A 26,293-nucleotide genomic window follows, 5' to 3' on the forward strand; every position below is an offset into this window, starting at 1 on the left:
ATGCCTGAAACCACCAGCCTGACAGATTTGAGGGGTTTTTGTGTTTGTAAAACATTTTCCTGAAGTAGTGTGCTTTGCAATGCATACACAAATATACCAAACACACACACACAAATCCATAGTTACATAGTGTGATGATACTTGAGTATCGTCTGAAATAGGGTTAGTAGAAGTTAGGTTATTGAAAATTGTCAAGTATCATAAGTTGGCATTGAATGTATGTTCATAGTCTTTTGAACAAACTGGCCAGTGTTACACCAAATCAGTCTGGGTAACAGGGTTTTCTTTATAACACATTTAGAAAATTGGGTGATTTTTGGATTCAAATTGCTCCATAAAGGCATTTCAGAATTTCTTGTCTTGCAAAATTGTTTACATGTACAAGTACATGTTTAATCTGTTTTGCTGTGGAGTAAATTTAGGTGCATTCATTTGATTTATAACCACATGAGTTTACGTGTATATACATGGCCTTACTGTACACGTGCAATTCATTCTTTCATGTGCAGTAAATCACTGTACATATATGATACCTCTGTATTTGTACATGAGCGTTAAACAAGTTAAACAAACGTAGTCTTGATTGACCACACCTTGTTTTGTGTTTAGAGTGAGTTATTAAGATAAAACCCAGCATGTTGGAAATTTACCTTAGAGTTGAATCAGGTCAGTTGTGTTTAAGGACAGACCGTCAACAGGGATCCAGCCTGACCCTGTCCAGTGGTCCCTTCAGAAGTCTTTGTTTGCCTCTGGATGTGCCTCGATACGTGTGATTATGCTCACACACACACATACACATGTATAGGTAAAGCAGTAGCAGATCAGGAATGTCAAGTTTACCTTCCAGGTTTGTTTTGCTTTTTATATTATTTGCACATGGCAAAAAAGGGCAGACACACACACAAGCTCACACATGCCCCTTTCCCATCTCCTTGTGTGGTAAAGATCCCCATCTCCACCCCTCTTGACCTTTCACCTCTTCCAAACATTCAGTACCAGGTTTAACCTGAGCTGTCAAGAACTATAACCTGAGGATAGCTACAGCACTGCACTACACACACACACACACACACACACACACACACATATATATATATGTGTGTGTGTATGTATATATATATATATATATATATATATATATATATATATATATATATATATATATATATATATATATATATATATATATATATATATATATATGTATGTATATATATATATATATATATATATATATGTATGTGTGTGTGTGTGTGTATATATACATACACACACACACACACACACATATATATATATATGTGTGTGTGTGTGTGTGTGTGTATATATATATATAATTTTTTGTTTTTTGGGGGGGTTGTGGCGTTTGATTTTGTTGGCAGTGGTGTTAATGGGATAATGTGCCTGAGAACGCTGGGACCAGTCTGAACAGTCCCACTGGGTTGGACTTCCAGGTCACATGGATGTACACGTTACCTGGGGCTCACAGGGCCAACACCCACAGCAGCCCCCCCCCCCCCCTGTCCTGTCCAGAGATGGATCAAGAAAGAGAAAGAGAGACAAGGAGGGATAATGTGTCTTCTTTGGTGTTGTTTGTTGGTCTTAATGGGCCTGGGAACACTTAAAGCACTTATACATGTCTGACCAGTTTGACCTCCAGGTCACGCAGGTTAAAAGCCTTCTGGTGACAGACAGGACGGTAAGGGGGGAGAGAGGAGAAAAGGAGGAAGGTGAAATTGGAGGGAAGTAGAAGAAAGAAAGGAAGAGGCAGTAAGGAAAGTATAAGAGGGAGAAAGAATGGAGATGAATGGAAAAGAGACAAAGATAAGGGGAAGAAATTGAGAGAACATGTTAGAGAAAGCATGAGATGGTGGGAAGATCAAAGAGTAGAGAAGAGATGGAACATGGTTATTGGAGGCCAACATATTACTAGTTGACATACATCTAGAAATTACAAATTGCAAGGCTGAATTATGAGATATTTCATGTCAAGTTAACTGTATAAAGTTTATGTCTATGTCACGGTCTGGCTCAGTTGCCATTCTAGCTGCTGTACCAGTATATTTTTTTATGAAGTGACTTGTCTCTAAAACAAGAAATCCACTTGTGCTTGTATTTAAAAGGCCTGTATTTACTGACAACTGACAGTGATGCATGTCACGCAGAACGTACTTAACAAATATGTAGAAAACTCGTTTTTTTTAAAAGGTACACTGTCATTAACATGATTAAAGTACAGCCACAAAGTATCTGTTACTACTTCGACATGAGCGGCAGAAATGTATTCAGTATACATGGGAAACACCCATTTTTTGGGGGCAAAACTAAGTATATGAGAAATGTTTCTGCCAAAAAGTATACTGCTTTAGCAATTGTGCACAGATCTTTTCACTCCATGATAACCAAAGGAATATGACAGGAATACTTGAGTATTTTGGGAGTTTCGTGTAGGAGCCATATCCCTGCAGGAGCAGTGATTTACTGGCAGCCAGCTAACCAGTGATCACTGTGTCTGGACAGAAATAGTTCCAACCTGCAATTCCCCATTAAATGACTTTTTCTCTTTGCAGTTGGATTTGTATTCAGATTAAACTTTAAACTTTAAAGGTGTTGTTAGGTGTATCCTAACCTTGTAGACAGAGCCAGATCAGTCTTAGTCTTAATGTTTAGCTATAGTTCCAGCTCCATATTTAACATACAGACATGAGAGTGGTATTGATCTGTTTCTTGAAGAGATCATTTTTAAACTGGAAAGCGATTATTGGCAGATTGTTATTTTTTGAATGTCTCAGTATTGATTTCACTGTTGGCCTTAAGAATTCAAGCGTCAGTGGGACAGAGGAAAAGATGAAGAGAAGGAAAGATGTGTAAGAGGAGGAGGCTGAGGAGGGAGGAACGTGAGAGGAGCAAAAAAGGAGTGGATGCTAGAGAGGAGAGGAGTGTGGAAGAAAGAGAGGAAGGAGGGAGAGAGTAGAATGGAGAGAGGAGGTCACGCTGTCAGGGCGTCTGACAGAGTGTGGAGAAAGTCTCAGTCTGCTGTTTATCGTTTATCTCGTCTTCTGTCTGTGGGAGGGGAGGTGTTGTCGTCTCTCCTTTCATCTCCTCTTATCCATCTCCCCTTCTCCTGCCCTGTCTGTCTTCAACTTGAGAGGCCCTCGACTGTGTGTTTGTGCGTGTGGGGGAGAAATGAAGGTCAAACAACTTTCCTCAATAAATCCATTTTAGGTTTTAGATAGAACACATTATTTATGTTTGTGTATTTTCACATACTGTCTCTTTGTTTTCATTCATCACACATACACTTTTCCCATTATAATACATACACACACACACACACACACACACACACACACATGCTTGGAGTTCAGTCACCTGTAACAGGCCTAGCTCAGGCACATCACGCCCCATTACAACACCACACCGCCCTGTCTGTGTGTGTGTGTGTCTGCATGAAACCATTAGCTGTAATATATCCTTTCCTCTCTGCCTGTATTTGATCCCTGCTTTTCCTCTCTCTCTCTCTCTCTCTCTCTGTTGGTTTTGGGATATTTGAAGGGAAGCTACAAGTCATCACCCCTCTCTTAAGCTGCATATAATTTCTGTGTGTGTGTGTGTGTGTGTGTGTGTGTGTGTGTGTGTGTGTGCGCGTACGCATGCGCACGTTAAGGGGTCTGGTTAGGATAAGATTTGCTGTATCCTGTCGTGTCCACACCTTGAAACACACACACGTCTTTTTGTGTGTTTGTGTGTGCATGTTTTGTTGGCAGCCCTCAGCGTTTTCCTGAAAAGGGAACCAGAGTCGCACCGGAACTTCTGTTCGCTCAAAATTACATTAACATTTGTAATAACACAAATAAGTTAAAGGGGTTAGTCAAATGATTTAGCTTTGCTCTTCCATATCCATATTCCAAATTGAAGCAGCAGACTTTTAGTCCCTATTATGTGTCTAACTCCTAAAACAGTGGACCATAATGCAACTCAGCAGCCCTTCATTGGGCTTTCCCTTTAAAAACCCACACCTCCAACTGGGGATTTCTTTGAATAGTATTAAATCTTAAGTCCATAAACAAGGAGCATCACCTTACTCAACAATTTGTGGTATAGTTCATTTCATTTGTCTGGACAGGACCATTTTTTTAAATAATATAATATTGTGGGCTGGATATTGAACAGTTTTCTATATAAATACTTGTGATACCATCAACAACATTTTTTATTCTTTTTTTCAAGCAGCCATGCCAGAACTTAGAAAATTCTTATTTTAATTAGAAACAACAGAAAGTAATAAAGGAATAGAGCACAAATCTAAGCATGCAGTTGGTACCAGCTTTTGTTACTTGACAATACCCCGTACTATAGAAGGCACATTTCGGTCGGTATGGTGGCATGGGGATTGAGTTGTGGATCATGAACCACAACAATCACAATTTGCGTTCAAACGAGGACCTTTGTTGCATACCCTTTCACCGTCAGCTGTACAATGAAGTCATAAAATACCCCCCAAAACAGTTGATGATATGATATGATATGATTACAACTAAAAACAGGACAGACTTCATTAGAAGATGTTGTCATACACACACGTCATGCTGGAATAAATAACTTCTGAATTGTTGTTACACTTTGTTAAGATAAGAAGGACATTAACTCTGGTAGCAGTGCTGCAGTAGATATTTGTTAGTTAGTGGAGCTGCTGCAATAAAAAACGTATCTTCGTTCTCTCTCCTCAGGTGTTGGTGCCTCCACAGTTGTGGCGTTTTCGGCTTTCCTGAATGGCCGCTACCCCCCCGCTGACCTGACCGGAGACATCACTGTGTCCTACAACTCGCCGACAGGTAAACACACACACACACACACACACACACACACACACACTGCTTTGTTCCAGTCCAAACTTTCACAGATGGAGAAGCATTGGTAGTAACAAGTTTCTTGGTAAAACAGAATACTACATTCACTAAGACTGAGCTCTGAACATGTTATTACAGTGTTCACACTGGGAACAGTGCTGACTGATGCTGTTTGATGGGACTATTTTTAGCTCCAAACATGACACTGTATTTGATTTTTGATTAATGGGTTGTAAAACTGCAATGATATTTGACATAATGTTAAAAGCTGGCTAACACCAACAATCAAAACAAGTCCAATAAAGCCAAGAGTTTCTGTAACAGCATTAGCATTAATGTAATTGACTTCAAGTGTTTAGCTATTACTCTGGACGATAATGTTATGAACGCTATGTTCTGAAATCCAGCTGCTAACCGAACACTTGCCTGAAGTAAGGACATCTGGGCTCTTTCTAAACAAGTTCTCCCTCCAGGCAGCTGTTTCCAGGCCCTGTAAAATTTCTGGAAGATATTGCTTTCCCCTGCAAAACAACAAAACCATTCTTTATTTCAAATGTCACAAACATCCTTTTTTTTTTAAATACTGATTTCAGCATCTGTTCAAAGAGCAGCTCATGAAAAACCTCTGTTTTCATGCTATTGTTTCCCTTGGATTACATTTGTTTTGGCAGGCCTCTGTTGGTGGAACAGTTTCTCCTCCCAAGAAGCACATTTAATGTGAAATGTCTGGAAATATTGGGAAGTGGGGTTTTTTTTTTTAGCTTTATTGTGATCCTAAAAATAGCTGAAAATAAGGAGTATTTCAATGGGCCTTTGAAGCCAAGCAGCAGGGGTAGAGTATATAGAGGGTGATCTTGTGTTTTGGAAGGGGCCTGCTGGACTGAAGGTAGGATTGGAAGAGGCTTAAAGGTCTGAGGAAGAAAAGGATGGAAAAAAGAGAACAGAGGTGAGCTTGGCTGAATTAGAGGAGGAGAAGGAAGTAAAGAAGGCCTGAGAGGAAAAGAGGAAAGGGAGACAATATTCTTGAAAAACAGCCCGACCCACAAAATGCATGAATACCCGAATTACGTGCCCACATACTTTTGACAGGTGGACATAAACAACTGCCAATCACTGCGGTGAGACCTAGTTTTGATAGAAATCCCCCAAACTTAAAACACAGGGTGGCCGTCTTACAAAAGTCTTTAAAGGTGTCACATTTATATAAACTAATAAACGTCTTTGTTTTTCTTTGGGAAGGTCTTGGGTATTTATTGAATGCCGTCAGCTTGGTGTAAAATTCACTCCAAACACAAAACGGCAGAACATTTAATAATTTTACCAAATCAGATCAGTGTTGACTTCAAATATCTCTGTTGTCCTGTTACAGCTCGGCTACATTGAACATGTAACGGTTGCAGAGCAGATGTGTCATGGAAGATTTTTTTAGGTTTATGCTATTTGCGGTGGCAAACTTTGTGACCACCTTAGCGTCTTTCTGAGGGATCCGTTAATCTGCAGTATTTCAGAGCCATTCAGTTCAGTTCGAGTGTATGTAGTTGTAACTCTGTCGTATGTTCCTGCAGTGCTCATGTCCATTAATGCCTCGTCTCCCCTCGTTCTCTAAATGCTCTCCTGGTACGGGAGGAATGCGTCACTTTGTCTCTATGTCTGTCTTTCTTTCTGCGGTCCCACCCAGGGCTGATAATTACGCCTTAACGCCACCCGCCCCACATAACACCATCCCACCCAGTGGCTACTGTGCCCATCTTTAAGCCCTACAAAGGCTTTGACATTTAAGAAGACTGTTGACTCCCTAAGCTCTCTAAAGGAGGCTCGGTGGTGGCTGCGGTTGTTACACTCTTGAAAGAATTTCATGAGCACCCCTGTGTGTTTTTCTTAACACCCTGACAATGGGCTTTACAAAAACACACTTAAGAGGCATCAAGTGGTCAAATTGGCATTTACAGTACACCGTTAGCTCAAACACAATGGGCATTTTCATCCAAGCTGTCAAAGATAAGTTGCAACTGTGCAGACAAGTTCCATAAAACAGGGCCAGCCATGATTCATTGGTTGCTAAGCCAATTCGTGTGGAAACCCAGAGAGCAAGTTGGCAGTATTTATTGTTCTCTCCTGTTTTACTGAGCTTGCCAGAGTGACCAGCATCTCCATATGCTGCTGTCTCCAGGAGGCTGCAGTGTTTTGTTAGGTCTTTCCTTGTTTAACTACCAGTTCTGACATCCACATGCAGGGAAGTGTTGCAGGCCAGTTGATGCTGTTGGTGTTGCTAGTTACCTCTGCCAAAGCAGACCATGTTCTCAGCCCTGTTTGTTCATTTGTACTGCATAACAAAGCTGGAAATGTAGGCTACTTGCCAGGGAAGTGATATGAATTGGGGCTGAATTCTTTATAGGATTTAGTTTGAGCTTTCTTTCCTAATGGACCGCTGGACTTCTTTTTATGAAAGAAATGTTTGGCACATATGTGCTATGATCGTCTCATATTAGATGTATTTTGGTGCTGATCTATCTGCAAATGCACATCTAAACATTTCCATTTATCTATTCTTTCTCTCTCTCTCTCTCTCTCTCTCTCTCTCTGTCTGTCTGTTGGTTTTGGGATATTTGAAGGGAAGCTACAAGCCATCGCCCCTCTCTTAAGCTACATATAATTTCTGTGTGTGTGTGTGTGTGCCTTGTGTGTAAAATAACTTGAGGCTTGTATAGCCCTGAATGGCAGGAGTTTACATTCTCTGTATGCTGTCTAGTTTTCACTTCAATTACAGTGGAAGTTTGAGGTTTGGTTCTATATTTATCCAAACTTTAAATTGCTTACCAAGTCCTTTGACAAGTTAATGTGTTTTTTGTGCCTTTCTCTAGAAATGAACATTTTTGGGTATGCTAGTACTAAGCAAGAATGGAACAACAGGAGGGCAACTTTTTGTCTACTTGTTCTCACAGTTGCATATAAGTTGAGACAAAAAGAGACATTCTTTTTTGGGGTTGAAGAAATTTGATGGTATCGCAAAGAGGTACAGAACGGCCTCCAGTGCCTTTAGCGCTTTGCTCATGGGCAGTTCAGCACCCAGGGACTCAAACCCTTATCATCTGTTTGAACATCACCACCTTATTGCCTGTGCCAGGAGAAAGAAGAACAAATGCAGAAGAATGAAAAATAAAACATTAAGTTTTCAACTGACAGAGAAAAATATAAAATTCCATCATCAAGTTAGGGATATTTTGAAAGCGGAGATATTTTATTTCTAAGAATCTGAAAAATGTAGCAAATCTATGTTTCTGTAGCTTATTTTACAGAATAACTTGAACCACACCAGCTAATGGATCCTGAATTTTATTCATTTCAGCAAGTCTAAGTCTTCTCTGCCATTACAGGAGATTTTAGGAGGAAGGACTGATTGAACACTGGTTGGCAGCAGGCCAGGAGTGGCTACCGTGTGTGTGTGTGTGTGTGTGTGTGTGTGTGTGCCATGAGTACATTCTTGCTCCATTTGACATGTCCTTTATGTTTAACTGGAGCTTTCACTCAGCACCGATGCTTTTAGTTCTTTCTCGCTTTTCTTTTTTTCTTTCTTCCCCTTCCTCCTTGTGTTGTTCTAGCCTGTTTTCTGTCCTCGTTTTTCCCCTCCAGTTCTGCTTGTTCTTTCTTTCTGTGTGTCTCTGGTGGTGCACAGTGGTAAGAGGAGGTCAAGACAAAGTAATGATGACAGAAATATGTGTATTTTAGAATTAGATATCTGTTGGTATGTTGATCATATATTCATCATAGTTGGATCAGACAAAAAGTCCCAATACGTCACGTCTATTTGAAAGTTTCTTGAACGCTTTAATTAGTGTAGGGATGCTGTAACTGGGTGAACAATTTGATGGGAGACATGTATTTTAGGTTCTCAGTTTTGTTAATTATAGAAATGTGATTTACGTGATATGGCATCAGAATTAAAAATATTAGAACATTTAAAGAAAAGACAGAGTTCAGATGGAGGCAGAGTTATTGCTGGAAAGAGACGGCAGTAAGGAAGTGTGACTTTCATCAGGCTTTAGAACGTGAACTTTCTGACTCAGCACTTCTGTGTCTTTTCATTTGCCTGCAACCTGCCATCTGCTTCTCATTCACCTTCGCAGGGAAATCCATTTCAACCAATCAAATCAGAGCTTAATCTGCTAGACTTCTATTCCTGCAGCCTAAAGGTCAAGAAATCTGACTGTTTACATCCCAGAGCAGCTGGGAAAGTCTGGCTGTGAGAAGCAGGGATAAGAGATGCTCTACCTTCCTAAAAAGAAAAAAAAAAAAGGCTGCCGCTTCTATCCTCCCTTCTCTAAATGTTATTTTGTTTTCGTTTGGCAGATTGCATACAACCCACCAAACAGGAGACAAAGGCAGATTTTACTTGTTATAAACTGCAAACAAAAACCCTCCCTGAATACATAATATTTCCAATTGCATTTCCAACCACATACTGACTGTTACAAGAATGTGAAAACCCAAGTTTGTATCTCTTTGTAATGGTAATTAGCTGAATGTTGCGGCCAACTTGTTTTGGTTTTGTACTGTTTTGTCGTGGCACAGGCAATAATGTGTTTTTATGTCTATACCAGCTCCTAACAGGCCACAACATACACTGCACCACAGAGGTTCACAGGTCTGAACCCTGGTTTACTTTGTACACTGTTTATCATTAGTGCACTGTTAACAACCAGTGTCAAGGTAGAATTTACCACGCACTAAATTCTATATACAGTACACTACATTCCCTCTTCCACACCGTGTGAACAGAAAACATATATTACATTAGATTTTACTCCCTCTATAGATATACAGCACTGTGAAGTCACCTTCTCTTATATACCCTCTATTTAAGTTAAATTCCTGATTTTATAAGAATAGAGCATCTCTTTCTCCAGACTCTGTCAGACCAATTTTCATACTAACCTCCTGATGAGCAGCTATTTAATTTTGGGGTTGGACATCTTATCGTGTTCGGGATAGTTTGGTTCAGTTGGAAGGCTGCACTCTCCTCAAGCGGTACTTTCCGAGTGTGTGGGAAGGTGAACAAAGCACTCACAGAGTGTTTTTTAAGTTTGTTTATATCCATATGCAGGGAGATGGAGGGTTTCCCAGGGAATCCCCTCCTCTACGAACAGCAGAGTACAGTTCTTCCTCTGCTGCTTTGTTACTGGTCTGCACTGAATAAAACTTAGTAGTAATGGCACCTCTTTCTTCTGCTGTTTCTGTCGTCTGTCTGAATGTTCTCTTTTAACTTTTTTTTTTTTTTTTTACTCTTCTCCTCTTCCTGTCTGCAGAGCTTAATCCCAAAGGTAAGTTTGGTTTTTACTGCTGGATAGAATAGAGCAAGTAGAAACATACACAGCCTATATTAAGCACAAATGGACTGTAGACGTAGATATTTGCTGTGTTTTGGGACATACATTCCAATATTCTCTTGCCTATATAGAAATGTGCTCATAATCAGAACTGCACTTTATGCATTCCAACACACACACACACACACACACACACTCAGACACATACACAGACACACCCGACTGTATATACAGGAAGAGACTGCTGCCGACTGTTTATGGTCCTGTAACGTGATACCTGGCAAGACTCTTGTGCACACATACACACACATACGCACATTTATCATTTTATACTCTGTGCAGTTTACGCAGAAATTTCATCAGTTTCACATAAACACATACAGGCGTATGGAAATGAATTGGCTCACACGTTTCAGTGCACGACAGACACACACACACACGTACACACACATATTCCAGCAGTAGTGCTCCTAGTCATGAGTCAGTATTTGTTTTACTCAGACGTTTCCGTCTGAGTTTGTGTGCTTTGATACAGAATAGGATGTCCTGTAATCTATAGTAGGCTGAGAGGCCCTGCAGTAGTGCGTGCACACACACACACACACACACACACACACACTCGTATAGCAGCGTACTTTCTTTTTCCCAGTCTTAACTGCAAATTATGCTCACATGCAGCTATTTTGCACCAGCCAAATATGTTTTTGGGGAAACATAATCCACCACAGGTTTGTCCTCAGTGTATCAGTCAGAAAGATTAAAACTACAGCCGAGCCTTTGGCATCGCTGTTGGTCGATATTGTGTAGAAAGTAGAAACACACTAAAGGAATTTACAGTGTCTGTCAGCAAACATTAACTAGCTAGCAATACTAACACTACATTTTGAGAGTTGTTGTGGCTGCTCCCCTTTTAACATCATTACTTTGCTGATAGCTCCATGTTTAATGTGAAGCATTTGAAATGACCATTGGCCTGACAAGGGGACATCACACATCTAACGGAAGAAATTGTGCAATGGTGTCAGCATTTCAGCAATTAAATTGCACCCAGTGTTTATTAAATATTGTGCTCTTGGCTGTTAAGAATGCTGATTTACATATTTGTTTTTCCAGATAGCTAATTAATAGATGCATCAGTTGAGTCAGTGTGGAAATACTTAAAAGTACTGGCACCTTTTAAAGCCTTGTTGCTTGTGTTTGACTTTTGTTAGCTCATTGCTGGCTCAGACTATGGTGTTTAGTACAAACGATCACTATCCCATAGCATTGAAAATTGCCTTAAGTGTGTACAATTTCTGTTAAAAAAACAGTTTTGGAAGTTTTGTGTCAATACTGAAACATTGCTGAGCTCTCAGTCATTATTACATAATACAAATGTCAGATCACTGAAATACTGTGAGACAGAGACGTGAACTGTGGTCATTTTGCATCAAAGGATAACAGTTATCTGTTATCAGTCATCCAGAAATCCACACCTGGACATTTTGGCTCTGAATGAGGCCATTTAATGCAAATCACCAATGCAGAATAGGTGCATGTGAGCATGATTTGTTGAAGGCTGGGCTGTGACTCTGTGAGGAAATGATAAAAAGACACACACACACATTTGATCTTTCACATATGTATGCACATACACACATTCTCAAGACTGACATCACTGCAGCTGGGGTAAGAACCTGATCCTGTATAGTGGTCCTCTACTCAAATAAACTCTGTGGTCTTTCCCCCTCACACACACACACACAGGCGCACAGTTTCCAGATAATTGGAATCAGAGTCCTTTGAGACACAGCAGACTACAGCAGAGGTTCAGCAGCTTTAACAAGTAGCAGCAGTGGGTCTCAATTGTGATTTTAAGTGTGTTTAACAGTTGACAAAGCTTAATTTCCCAAATCACCAGTAGTCAACGTGACTATCTGGAGTTAGGGCTATGGATTCAGGTATATCCACACTCTTAAAAACTTAAACATCTCAAGCTACATATTACAAAAGAGCAAAGCTCAGTACAAGCAGTGAATAAAATAAGGAATTTGTGAGACAAGCATAGTAACGTCAGTTTAAAGTTTGTCTGTGCTTGTCATCCTTCATGTCATCAAACCTGACTAATACTATGAAATTTGACTAATATGATTCTAATGATGCAACATTTATTTATTGCCATGGCGATGCTGACACATTGTCATCCAGCATTTAAGTTCAGCTTCTGTGTAGGTGATGTGACTCAGATATAACTTAAGCAGATACAGAATACATTTGAGTCAGCTGGAACAGTGTGTGTGTCCATGAAGCCTCTTATTGTTCGCACTGATCAGAAAACCTAAAATGATTCACAGTGTTGGTCTTGTGTTGGTTTTAAATCATATCATTTGCAATTTGTTATGTTATTGAGCTTAGGCAAGTCTTTATTTTTCCCATGAATGGAAGTTAAAGTTAGCATGCTGAATAATTATTTTTGGATTTATTATGATTAATCTGATTCTCAACAGTCCATCAACAGTCTTTTGATCTCATATTTAATGAAATTTAAGTTTGATTTGTTTAATTTGAACTGGAAAATAAATCAGCTGACCAAAGGCAGAAGAATGAGAAGCAACAGTGCTGTTTTATTGAAGTACTCTGAAGATGTAAGGGACGAAGCGGAGCCCCGTTAAGGTGGCACAGACAATAGGCCACAACAAACAAGGACAGTGTATCACTGTAACTGGCCTTTCTGGTACCTGTTTGAACTGTTTACTTTAGAGTCTGAACTCTAATTTAATCACAAACTTGCAGAGCAAAAGAAGATTACTTGTGTATTCTGTAAGTACTACAGTGAAGGAATAGGCTATATCTCTAATGGAGTCCAGATTTAGGCACCACTACTTCCACATGTGTTTAATTATTCCTCAGCATAGACTTCTTATTCTTCACATTAAATGCATAGTTTCCTGGTTTCATACCTGTTTTTGCAAATTCATACAAATCTGAGACCTTGTCTAATTAGTTTAACATCTACACTGTGTTTGTTCACTTTCTCAGTCACTTGTCTTCAAATTTCTATTTGATTAGGTAATGATTAGTACAAATTTGAAGCCACTGCTCCCTGTTTTAGTTTAAGCTGTAACTTTAAGCATTTCCTGCCTTTTGCCTTTCCTTGATAAAACATTCAATGACCCCTGAAGGTGATTTAGTAAGACAACGCAGTAGAGAAAAAATCAGATGCAAGTCAAGTTTAAATCGAGGAGGAATGAAGGCAGGCAGATGTAGTTTGTGGGTGAATACAGAGGAGATTTTATGTTTGCAGATGCAGCATAATGAAGTTGACTGAAAATTATGTTTTTTAAAATGTTGCTTTGCAAAAAATACACACTGATATTCGCAGGCCGTGCATGTACTGTATATCTTTGTACTTAAGTATAGCATGATGACCACAGCCTGGGAGTGTCCATAGGTAGAGTGGAACAGAACAAGATTTACAACCTCACACACACTCAGCAGTGACTATGAAATGGTGATGCTGAATGTGAGATTGAAAAAGTCTTTCCACTGGCCTTTTCCAACCTTTCATGACCTCCACTACCTTCCTCTTCCCCCATTTCAGCCCTTTTTTTCCTACCCCTCCTTCCATCTCTTCTTCCACTGTGATCTTGTCATCTGTTTTAATCTCTACTGAACCAATTCTAGAAGTTTTTGTATCTACCTCTCATTTTGAACCCAAAATATGTAAAAATAGGGCCCAGGTTTAAAAATGCCAAAGTTACCCTTTAATTCTGACCTAGACTAAAATAGGTAAGCCTTGGTTACCTGAGGGTTGTGTTAACTAGAGCTCCTCTTTAGTAGTTTGGCTGCTCAGACCCTGTGCAGCCAAATTATTTCCATAATTAAACGGTCCCTCCCTCCCACCAAGGCTGTCATTTCTCATTCTATTTCCCCTTTCGTCTGTCTCTCATGCTTCTTTATTTCCACTTGTTTTTCTGCTCGGCTTAGGTTTTCTCCCACTCCTGTCGTTTGCTCTCCTCGTCTCCCCTGGTTCCCTCCCTCCATCTTTTCTTAAAAACTGTTTCCCTCCATCACCCCTTTTCCTTGCTCTGTTATTCTAGCTAAGTGTAGATTTCTGCCAAGCTCAGCACTGCTTAAACCCAGGACATAGCTATAGTTGGCCTTAACTCTCCTCGTCCCCTCTTTTTTTCCTTCTCAAAATCTCCCCCCACTTCTCACAAAACTTCCTTTTCGGCTCTTCGACAAACACCAATCTCAACCTGGTGTTGATGTTGAGCCTCTTGGCCTGGTAGCTCTCAGATGCTTGAGTAATCTGAATATCTGCAGTGTTGACTGTGTTAACAAATGTTAACCTGACTGCTGTTTGGAGAGAAAGCCTAAAGAGTGCTGACCTCGTTTGATTTGCTGTAGGGGAGTTTGGCAGAGAAGGGCGCCACTTAAAGGGGAAGTGGGCTGTGACTTTAAGGAGGGAAGTTGGAGAATAGCGTAAAATAATGCAGAATTAATCAGTTATTATTATTGTTAGCAAAACAAATGAAGAAATGATACTTATATTTTTTTAGTTTTTCATTTCCAAACAAACATTTTGGAATGTTTGGCGAATGGAATCAACACGCTTTTCATGGGTTGGCAGCTCAGTGGCTTTGCTACAAAATGGAAAATGAAAACAACTAAATCGGGGAGAAAATTGGGGAAATTGCAACACAAAGAATTATTATAAAGAATAATTGTTCAATTCTGACTCTTTTTTTTCTCAGGAGTTCCCAGGGTTCTCCAGTCCAGGTTCAGCCTGCCTCTGGCATTGGTTTGTGTTCCTTCCTCTTCAGCCAAAACCACCAAGTTTAAGATCACTGTGGACACCAACCAACCACCAGTCGACCTCAACTCCATCTTTCCAGGTTAAACCCTCACACATCCGACACATACTGATGCTGTGCTGATGCTGTTCTCACTGTGCATTTTTGCCTGCATCCATACGATGTAATGTCAAACCAAAGGCAATTCTTTGATTTCATCAAACCTTTAAAATGAACATGCAGCTATTTAATGCTAATTAGCTAATTATTTAATGCTAATTAATGCTAATTTTTTTACAGCTGTATCTTTTAATGGTTATTATGAGGAAGAAACCTCAAGCAAGGCCCAAGTGGGACTGTCACCTGAATGTCACAGGTTCCTCTCCTGGTGTGGGAAAAGCTTTTGCACCAAAAAGGGTTTTCTAAGCATCGTAAATGAGTCATGCTCAGATTTTAGGTAGAGTTATCTACTAACTGCAGGATTGGTGGTTTGATTCCCAGCTCCTCCTGGCTGCATTTTACAGTGTGAGTGTTTATGTGAATGGGTGTAAAGTTCTTTGAATAAAAGTACTATATAAATGAATGTGTGAATGTGTGTGTGTGTGTGTGTATGTTTAAGCCCTTGAAATATCTTCACTCTTTCTCAGTTATCAGACATCGGCTGCGAACAGCAGCTGTGACGTGTAAACACACAGTGTTCGTACGGAGTGTGTGCTTTTTGTGCAAAGAGGGATTTGTCTTTGTGAACAGTGTGACTGTATGTTGTTCACCTTTGTTGGCGTCTGGCATCATGATAGACTGTCCTATCTGTCTTATCACACTGCTGTCTTTCTTTCTGTCTCTGTCTGTCTCTGCAGAGTTTTCAGGGAAATCAGAAGATAAGGATGGGAACAGTTTGGCTTTCCACTTCCTGTCGGGAGCCAAGGTTACCGTGCTGGCCTCCAAGACCTCCCGTGAGTTTTCATAAGACACTGGTTTACCCCCATAAACATTGGTTTACATATAAATGTTGGGACGTGGGGATCATTCACTAAGTGGGTTTCCATCCACATGTTTTTATGCTGTGGGGAGTTGAAAAAGTTGGTGTATTGATAAAAAGAAAATGACAACAGACTCTGCAAGTTAATCATTATGTCATTCAATCAATCAATCTTTATTTATATAGTACCAGTTCATAACAGCGTTACCTCAAGACTCTTTCCATAAAGAGCTCTCTGTCAGGGTCCGTGTTGGGTTATGTTCATGTTTTCTACAACTTTTATCCACCATTTGAGGTTTGACTGGCTTTTAACTGACGTATAATAGTATAATGTTACCTGACTGGAAAATTAGCACCACCCACTATTTATTTCAATGAACCGTTCCCTCATACTGTATTGGCAGAACAGCACTGCATTATCTTTTCAGATTTTCTGGTTAAGGTTTGTGCTACATTTGGATGGAGACCTGACTATTATCTCTCTGTACCACAGATAACCTTTGCTACTACTTCATTCTTCATACATAAATAAACAATTTAATTTAAACCATTTAGTACCTTTTAATGTCTTTAACTACCTTTTCACAATCTTCTACTGCTACTTTTTTTTATTTTTCTGTTTACTCCTCCAGTCACATCAGTGTAGATTTAACACACATCAACTTTTAAAGACAGCAACTAATTTTTTCTTTGTTTCATTTTCATTCCTAATTATTGTCACGTCCTCATACCCAGCTGCTGTGTAAGTGCATCTGTCTATTTGTTTGTCAGAGCGTTACCGTATTCAGAGTGACAGTTTTGAGGACATGTGGTTGGTGGTGAAGGAGTTGGTCCAGAGATTTGACAAGCATTTCTCCAAACTGGGAGTCAAAGACTTCAAGAAAAGCTTTAGTGGACAGCTCCCGCTGCAGGAGTACTTTCTGTCTGTAGACCACCACTTCCAGGTACACACACACACACGCACACACACACACACAATAGCATAGTAAAATGATGTCGGGCAGCAAATGTTCCCGAATTTCCCCCCGAGATAAATAAAGTATTTCTGATTTTGACTCTGATAACAAATCCATCATAAGAGGTCATAAGTAAAAAAAAATCTACCAATTAAAATTAGATGCAGTCAATTTTCTTTACAAAATAACATCAATATCTGCTGCAGATGGTTTGTAGTTAGTTATAGTTATAACCTATGATGACCTCAAAAAACATCTTGTTTTCCTGTGTGTGTGCATGTGCATTTGTGTGTGTGTGTGTGTGTGTGTGTGTGTTAGCTGCGTGTCAGTGCTCAGCAGTACCAGGATCTGCTCTCAGAACGGGCTGTCCAATTCAGAGCCATTCAACGCCGCCTGCTGACTCGATTCAAAGACAAAACCCCGGCACCCCTTCAGAACCTGGACACCCTGCTGGATGCCACATACAGCCAGGTCAGACAAACACACACACAGACACACACATTTGCATCATTTTACTGTGAGACCGACAGGGGGGGTCATGAAGGAGAGACTGGGATGGGAGTCAGCTTGTCCTGTGTGACCCCATCTCCAGAAGCTCTCCAAAGGACTAACTGAGAACATGCAGGAGGTTAGATATCCCCCCTCAGTTGGTTAATTCAGACATGGTCACAGACAGATCTGTTACAGATTCATGTTTACCTGCACAGCCTGTGTGTAGACCGTAGATTGAATATAAAGATTGATGACTTGATAGCTCCCCAAAAGTGAAGAAGAAATGTTCTGTCAGTTTCTGTCACTTGAGGTAGTTCCTATACCACTGTTGTGTGGTCAAATGTTCTTTTTTCGGACCAGTTTGACTGCGTATTTGGAGCCGGAGTCTGAGCAGTTGTGATTGCGACACTAACCCCAATTACTGCATGACTCCAAATGATGTCACCAGCACAAAACGGCATTTTAGCTTCATTTTAGCTAAGTGGAGAGGTGATGTCCGTCTTTGTATACAGTCAGTGATGTAGTCACTCTCAACTGCCCTTCGTCACACAGACTATGGGTGTCTGTGTGTTTGTATGTGCTGTAGTTGAGGTCAATATAAAGCTGATTTTCAAACAAAGCGACGGTTAAGCTTTTGTCTCGCCCTTTGTTTAATCTTGATCGTGAAACTGCATTTAGTGTCTCTGGGATAGGTGTGTGTGTGTGTGTGTGTGTGTGTGTGTGTGTGTGTGTGTGTGTGTGTGTGTGTGTGTGTGTGTGTGTGTGTGTGTGTGTGTGTGTGTGTGAGAAACAAAGTGATGGTTCCTTGCCACTGCCGTTTGCTCTAGAGGCCGACTTGGCAGTCAGCAGCTCCACCATCCATTAGCTTCTCGTTAGCTCAGCGAGGCTGTGTGACATCATCTGCTCATTAGCTGTTAAAGATGTCAGTACGGCACAGTTTGGCTTTCTGTGATCAGAGCCACTCACACTGGTGCTCTGACAATACATTAATTCAATGCACATTAACGTTTCAGAGTTCAGAGATGTTGTTGGAGCTTAATGAGAGGAAATCAATGAGCTTGTAGAAGTTCCTAATGTCAGTCTAACCCAAATAAACAGTGTGCACATCAAGTTGGCTCGGCTATTGCCAGGACAAGTTCACAGGGAGCTAGCTCTTAACTAATCTTAAATGTTAATGTCTAATTGCTAATATTTGCTCTCCACTCCATAAGAGTAGTTAATGTTGTGGATATAATTTAATGTAATATATTGTGGATATGATTTGAAATATTTAAGATAAAATGATCATGTTAAACAGAGCATGATCCTGTTATTTTGTCACACACACAAGACACAGAATTTTAGGGGTGTTAGTTGATCATTGAACACCACAGTGAATATCCAACCTTCAATGTTAATACCATATTATGATCATATATTTCATTACTAGTTAGAGTGTTTGACTTAAGATGAGCATTCAAGAGGGCAGATGCCAAAGATGCAGCAGTAGAGAAATGGACACATGATGAAAGTCTTGAGATCCTCATACCTGCAGTGTTTTGGTTTGGTTTCTGGGTGTGTGTTCAAGGCAGAAAGGTTAGGACTTTTAGGATGTTTAGACTAGGGATGTGCATTTCAAGCAAAAATACTATTTCAATAGTCACAGTGAACTATTGGAAGATTATCTGGTGTCTGTATCTGCAGATTCCCACAGTCTTATTTTTTCTATTTTGTTTCTGGGCTGTTTCTTAGGATGGAACTCCATAAAAGTGTAGTGACCAGGTGCTAGTTTGTAATCAAGAATATTCAAGAAAACTCTACAAAAATGGTGGACACAGCGCCGACAAAGTGCAAATATAACTTGTCAAAACGCCAAGTGGGCAAAGCTCGTTCCAAAATGAGTGCACTGAGCAGGGGCAAACTTTGAATGTTGACAAATCCTAAATCATTCTTGGCTTTAATGTAAATCAGCTGAACCCGAATGAGTTCAGTGTGCAGTATTTTAAATGAGAAGAGGATCAGAGGAGACCTAAAATCATTTTAGCAGTACACCCTGAGCCCTCGAAGTCACTGTACGTATTCATCACTACAAAACTTTGTGTAACCTCTTTAAACTTTGTGTTCCTTCACTCCTGATGTGCAGTTTGAATTACCTGTCAAAATGCCATTGTCTTGCACTTTTCTGTGTCTGATATCAAGCTCTGATATCATGACTCTGCCTCCTCAAGCTAATGCTCTCTGCTGTCACTCCATCACTCATTCTCACTCTCTGTCTCTCTCTCTCTCCATCTTCCCCTCTTCCGGCAATCCAGTGGCTCGAATGCGGGAAGTTTCTGACACACTATACACTCTGTAATGTATACACACACACCATAATGGAGGCTATCGACGGCTGGTCGGAAGAATGATGAATGAATCAAATTAATAATTCATGTCAGTATTAGGAGTCATGCTGCTGAGGCCAGGGCCAGCTCAGCAGTTTGCCTCCTGTACCCAGACCAATCTCATGAGGATACATTACATCCTCATCTCTAATAGAGGGTTGACAGGGAGTTTGATCAGATAAAATAAAACATGCTTTTGATTTGATTATTTACTGACTTTTTTTCTACTTCCATCTATCTGTGTGGATTTTCTTTCCTTGGTTCCTATCACTTTTTTGACTCTCTCAGCCATGTTTTCAGGCTTTCCCTTTCCTTGTTTCTATTTGTATCAGCTGCTTTTATATGTCTTTCTGTGGACACATCTTGTCAGTGTGATAGGATCGCAACTGTGCAAGATGTAGTCATGTAACTACAGGTGTTTACTTGAGATCAAAATGAGGGTAAAGTTTGAATATGGATGTGGTCCGAGCGTCAAAGGAGGGGGGTAGGAAGCCCTTCACTTTATGTTGCGGATCTCTGTATCCCAGTTTCAATCAATCATTCCCATCCACTGATCCAGGGCAATCTAGATAACATTCAATCTTCATTATAACAGCCAACAACAGAAACTATAACATGATGAATTTTACAGAAGGAGCACACAGGAGATGGAACCATCCATCACAATATTTATTGGAGATAGCATCACTGCTGTTTCTGATTGAGACATGAGAGAAATCCCTGTCAAATGTTATCTGTGTTTATTGAGCTTAAAAAGAACTGATAGGCAGGCTATATTAAGAATGACATCATCATGGCATGAAGATGTACTATATTTTATTGCAAAGTAGGGAACTTTATTCCAAATCAAATGAGCCCTGTCACAGAGCTGATGTGCCACAGTGGGTGCATCTGCAGTACACATAGGGCGTCTGTTTTGGATTGTGCTTTAGGACCCAGAACAGCACTGTGAAGTGTCTAGTTGTCCAATCTACAGTCTACAGTATACTACTAAGGGATAAAGTTACTAAGAAACTGCTAGGTGATACTGGCGTAATAAATGCAGACATATCCACACACAAACCACGACAAGCCACTCTCCTACCAGGTGTTGCCAGTTTCATTGATCGTGGAGGCGAAGTGGTGTAACAGCCTCTTTGCTACATGTGGTACTTGTATGTTACATGTGTGATGTAGCCTGCCTGCTAGGCCTTCGTATTCTCACACAAAATAACGCAGAATAAAACCTTTTGCAAAGAAACAAATACCTCATAGTGATGATCAATATATTTTAATTACGGCATGCTCTTAGCTTAAATAATGTCCATTTGCCACAGGCCTTTTCTCAGAGATGAAATAAAGTAGAATAAAAACTCTTTGAAAACAAGTGAAAAAACAGCCAAAACCTGTTGCTCGTTCTTGTCACTTAACTTTTCACTTTCAATAAATGATTAGCAATATTTTTACCCTATAACCGATGAGATTTACAGAGGAGACCTAAACAAATATTTCTGATTTAAAAAATGTCAAATTACCAGTAAATGGTTGGTAAACCCGATTATTTCATAAAAAGATTATGTAAGCTGTCACATTAGGTTGTGGTGAGCCTGGGAACATGTCAGTTAGCATATGTAACGCAGAGCGAGACCGTCAGCACAGCGAACCCTGACAGGGTGATGCAGGACTAGAATCATCCTGAAGTGGTTTGTTTTGCAATAATCACCGCACATCTGCAACAGTTCTCCTGTTCAGTCAAACATTCACATTCGTTCATTACAACATTCACACCAATTTCATGTCATAGCTGGTGTGATCCCATCATAATATGGTCTCTTGTTTCATTTTCTTTTTAAAATTTCTTTCAGTTCAAGCCTTTTTCTTTTTTAATTTTCTTTCTTACTTGCTTTTTCTTTCTTTTGACAATGAGCTGGTGAACAAACTATTTCACAGTCTATTTGATGTGTATTCAACACCTTGCTCAGAGGCTGTTCAGTGGTCTTGATGTAAGCGGGCAAGACAGAGTTCCTTCACTTCTCCCTCTGTAATCTTTTTTCCGATTAACATCAGGCGTCTTAGTCAATGCAACCTTCTTCAGGGAAATGTCAGAGGACTGTTTACTTCATGAAGCCATTGCTCCATGTCAGCAATTACACTGTTGTTAGAATGGCAAAGGAATGTGTGGCCAATCAGGAATGCTGGAGAACCAGGCACCTCTTTCATTTCGGCCCGGATGAATGTCTGCTGTGTAAATTTTCTGCATCAATCTTGGTGATGGGGGGGATTTCCCCCTTGTTAGCGGTGTGTGTCTCCACATGCAGCGGCCGGCCATCACCTACAAGCCGTCAGAGATAAGAGGAACGAGCTCCCTGTGAGAATACTCTGTGGTCGACTGTGCATTTATGCAGTGGAGGATAATATTTCCATTGTTCATGCTGCTTTTATGGGCCTATATTTTATTCATGAATTCCTGAGAGCTAGCGAGCCACGTCTGACTCCATGTGTGTATACATGTATGCGCAGGAAACTTTTTCATCTGCCAACCACAGTGGCTGTATTCCAAAATACACCCAATATTTGAGCTGTTTGACCACCTCAATGTGATTGATGAGTTTCAAAATAGAGTAAGACCAATGAATGTTTGTATGTTAACGTGTCAGGGCGGCTGGTAGAGAAGACTAACCAGCTATGGACTAAACAGTTTGTTTGGTCATTGGGGGTAATTTCCAGCTCTACTCTATGAGTATCTCTGTCTTCTTCTCTGTCTTGGAGGTGTGTTTCTACTTCACTCCCCCATCACTCCTTAAAAAGCCATCAGTCATTGCAGCCCCTGTGTTTTACACTCTCTAACTGTTGTTTGATTAATCTGTGGCAGCCAGAGGCTAGCCTGCTGCTTCTGCTCCTTGGCCGACTTACTTGCTAACTTTTCAAATTCCGGGGGCAACCCAGGACCGTCACTCAAAGAAATAAAAACCAAAACCCCTGCATGGAGTTTGTGGAAATGGATGAGGAGAGGCCAAAGGGGGCAGAACAAAAGGAGGAAGGCTTTTCAGTTTCCATCAATATTTCCCCCGCTGCTGTTTCCTCTGGAGGTGAAACGTCCGTCGTTTGTTAGTATTAGCATTAGTGCTAGGCTAGTGAGCACTGACATCTGGGAGGTGGTGGGGGGCTCGGGAGCCGAGTCCGGCTGAGCCAAGCTGAGCCTCCCTCTAATTATGAGTTCAAACGCTGGAAGAGGGCGGCTTGCTGACTGACGGGGTGACTGACAGGCTGTCCAGGGGCCTCGCCGGGCCCCTAATGGAGGCTTCTGGTAGACAGCAGCTTGATTTATCTGGCCCCAAATGGAGCTCTAAACATGGCTAAACACAGATCCTACTGTGGAGCGCAGGACCACCGCCATTAAGAGCCGGGCCTCTCACTCCCCGTGTCTCTGTGTGTGTATCTAAGAGTGCATGTGGAAGTGTGCATTTCAAATTTATACTGTGTCTGTGTGTGTGTGTGTGTGTATGTCTATATATATATATATATGTACAGTATATCAGCAGAGACCTGAACCAAACACAGCTCGACGAGACCTGAGGATAATAGAGTAAGAGCAGTAAGAGAAGGGAGAGGACTCTAATAGAGAGAGCAACAGACTGGTATTCCCCAGATGAACGAGCAGCTACAATAAAAAAAAAAAAAGTTTACATGCAGCAATGTGTGTTTTACCTGTGCTTCACTTCACTATACTTCACATCTCACATCAAAAAACACACATCCACCTGTGATGATTATGACACAGCAAGTGACCCTACCTGAAACCAGACTGACAGTAGACTGAATATAGTTTGGACCTGACCCAACACAGGTCCTGGGTCAGTTTTTCATTACTTGGAACCAAGAGTCTAGTGCAGTATAGTCTAGTCTAGTGCTGTCTGTCTGTCTGTCTGTCTGCCTGTCTGCCTGCCTGTCTTCCCCCAGCTGATGTTTCACACACATTTACATCATCAGTAGTCTCTTTTTCTCTCTTTCTCAGTCTCTCTCTCTCTCTTTCACACACACACACACACACAGAGACCCCTCTTGAGGCAACACGGAGGAATGACGGTGATCTGGTTTGTTTTCCCTTAGACAGTCTGTTTATGTGCCTGTCTGTCTTATCAATGAAACACTGTCTTTCATCCACCTGACTGACACTTGCGGGTGTGTTTGTGTGTGTGTCAAAGGATTTTGTCTTTTTATCCCATGATGAGAGACAACAGCAAAGCCAACTCCACTTGTGTACAGACACACACACACACACACGCATGCAGTACAAACCCACAAAGCCTCCCAAGGCCACTGCCAGGTGTTTGCTCAGCTCTTGTGGTGAGGACAGTGTTCAGTACTGGTTATGTTTTAAATTTAGAAATCCTCAGCATAGAAATCAGGGTTTCTCTGCTTATTCATTTGATCACCATAAGGTTATTAGAACAATCTCTACATTGATAGCATATATTTGTGTTTGCTGGTGCATATTTTTCTTTTAATGAAACTTCTTCATGATTAATTAATGCATTTTTCTGGATTTACATGAATCCTCCATTCAGTTCCATGTGGCATGAGTTTATTAAAAAAGCCTGTTTAAATGTGTCAGATGTAACTTCAAATCCTTGTAGTATCAGCAGGATTCTATAACTGCTCTGTGATAGAGCTTTGGTTCTCAGCCCAAACCCAATTAGCCCTGCCCTGGCCACCAGACGGGTTTGGGCCAAGTCTGGCTCTAATTTCACTCAGTTCCCTCAGGCTTGATCAGGCCAACTTTCATTTTATTTGTCTTCCCCAGATTTTGATCAGGTTTGGGCTCATTTAATGCCTCAGCAGTTGCGGGCGTGGTAACACGCAATCCACCTCAGTTCCAGCAGGGTCAGGCCAGATTTTTGGACCTGTCTTAAGCTGTAGTCTACACAACTGAATCATGTGTAAAAACAATTACAGGGGGAGGAAGAGAAGTGCAAGGGTGAAGCATCTGTACTTTTCTTTATCAAACAGACATAGATGACCTGCCAGAGGATTTCCTCATAGATGTGGTTGAGCTAGACGGGACTTTATCATTAACACATGGATGTAGTCAGAGGTGGGAGGGGTAAGAGATTGTTGAGGAATGGGTCAGAGGGTGAAATGCAGAGAAATGTAAAAGAGGTGGACAGAAAAAGTGCAAGACAATATAAGAAAACAGAAATACAAAGACAGAGAATTTTTTCTTACAACTGTAAAAAGAGGAACTACATATGGAAGAAAGGGATGGAAATGCAACCCTCTGTTTACAGTAGTTTATGAAGCAGTACAGATGGTGCAAAAAGAACAAAGTAGTGGTGACAGATGGAAATACAAAGACTTGTCAATCTCTCTTTGCCTCCCAAGATAGGATCATTGTCATTCAAAGAGATTTTGATGCAAAAAGAGATATTTAAAGAGAAGGAAATTACAGAGATGACAGAGGTGGAAATGATCGTTGTGAGATAGAGAGAGATGAATAACCAGTGATAGAAGTGACATGAAAAGAAAGATTTGAATCAGGCAGATGGAGGGGGAGAGGAGGAGGAGATCGTAAATGATCTCCTCTTCCCTGCTTTCCTTTCCTTCCTGTCCTCTGATCCCACAGCTGAAACAATCAAAGGACAAATCTGACTTCTATTGTCTTTTATTTTCTATTGATCTACTTTCATCTGTCTGCTGTCTGTCCTGCAAAAGACAAAGTGATCCGATCTCCGTCACACCAGAGGACAGAAGAATGAATTACTGAATATGATAATTGGTTTTAAGAAAGATCACAGAAAAAACATGACAAGTGTAAGAAATGAAACACAGGAGAAAACAATCAGATGACACCGCACAGGGACAAGGAATGAATTAAAACAGGATAAAGATAAATGAAGAGCAGGTAAATTAAGAATTAATGAAACTCAGTGAGTAACATGGGAAAATATTGAGTGTAAACTGTAAAGTGTAAAGGACATGAAAGGCTGTAGAAAAAACAAACTAAATGAACAACTGTATTGTATAAAGTTGCAAAAAAGAAAAGAAAATCATCAGCTTTACTGATGCTGTGCTCAGTGCTCTACTGTTGGGGTTTGCACCATTTCTGGGATAATTTGGCTATCAGAAATAATCGATAATTATCAAAGATAATGCATAATTATATTCATTAATGGGACTTAGTGTAAAGTCCACTTCGATCGTGTCTGTGTGAGCAAACTAACATCAACTTAACTTTATGGCTGCACAGTAAACTACAATACCACAATAATCAAACTCTGTGAACATTAAAGCAAATCAAAAGCAACACATCAACAAGGTTAAACCATTGTTTAGCCATGGATACAGTAATGCTCTGCTATATATGCCCAGTTGGAGTTTGTTACCAGTCCTCAGAAGGGAAGAAGAAGGTCCTTCAGTGTGCTGCTTTCTCAGCCTGTTGATGAACCAGGCTGGAAGAAGGTTGTGCTTCTTTGTCCTTGCTGTCCTGGTTGCAGGTTGGAGGAATCTGGTCGCTCCTTTGTTCCTTGCTAGTTACCAGCTTGGTGCTAACTTGCTGCTGTGCTCCTGTTGCTCTG

At 40.6% G+C, this 26,293-nt stretch overlaps 1 protein-coding gene across 1 annotated transcript in view; it reads left to right on the forward strand.

The window, feature by feature from the left end:
- bbs9 (Bardet-Biedl syndrome 9) overlaps window positions 1–26,293 on the forward strand; it is a 147,957-nt gene that overhangs the window by 32,178 nt on the left and 89,486 nt on the right. Inside the window, exons 13-18 of the mRNA XM_070834915.1 lie at window positions 4,731–4,835; window positions 10,154–10,168; window positions 14,911–15,051; window positions 15,807–15,902; window positions 16,700–16,872; window positions 17,203–17,355. Of these exons, the coding sequence (XP_070691016.1) occupies window positions 4,731–4,835; window positions 10,154–10,168; window positions 14,911–15,051; window positions 15,807–15,902; window positions 16,700–16,872; window positions 17,203–17,355 (683 nt within the window). The remainder of the gene's footprint in view (window positions 1–4,730; window positions 4,836–10,153; window positions 10,169–14,910; window positions 15,052–15,806; window positions 15,903–16,699; window positions 16,873–17,202; window positions 17,356–26,293) is intronic.

Source organism: Pempheris klunzingeri, chromosome 8 (assembly GCF_042242105.1).
Source record: "Pempheris klunzingeri isolate RE-2024b chromosome 8, fPemKlu1.hap1, whole genome shotgun sequence".
NCBI classification, from domain to species: Eukaryota; Metazoa; Chordata; class Actinopteri; order Acropomatiformes; family Pempheridae; genus Pempheris; species Pempheris klunzingeri.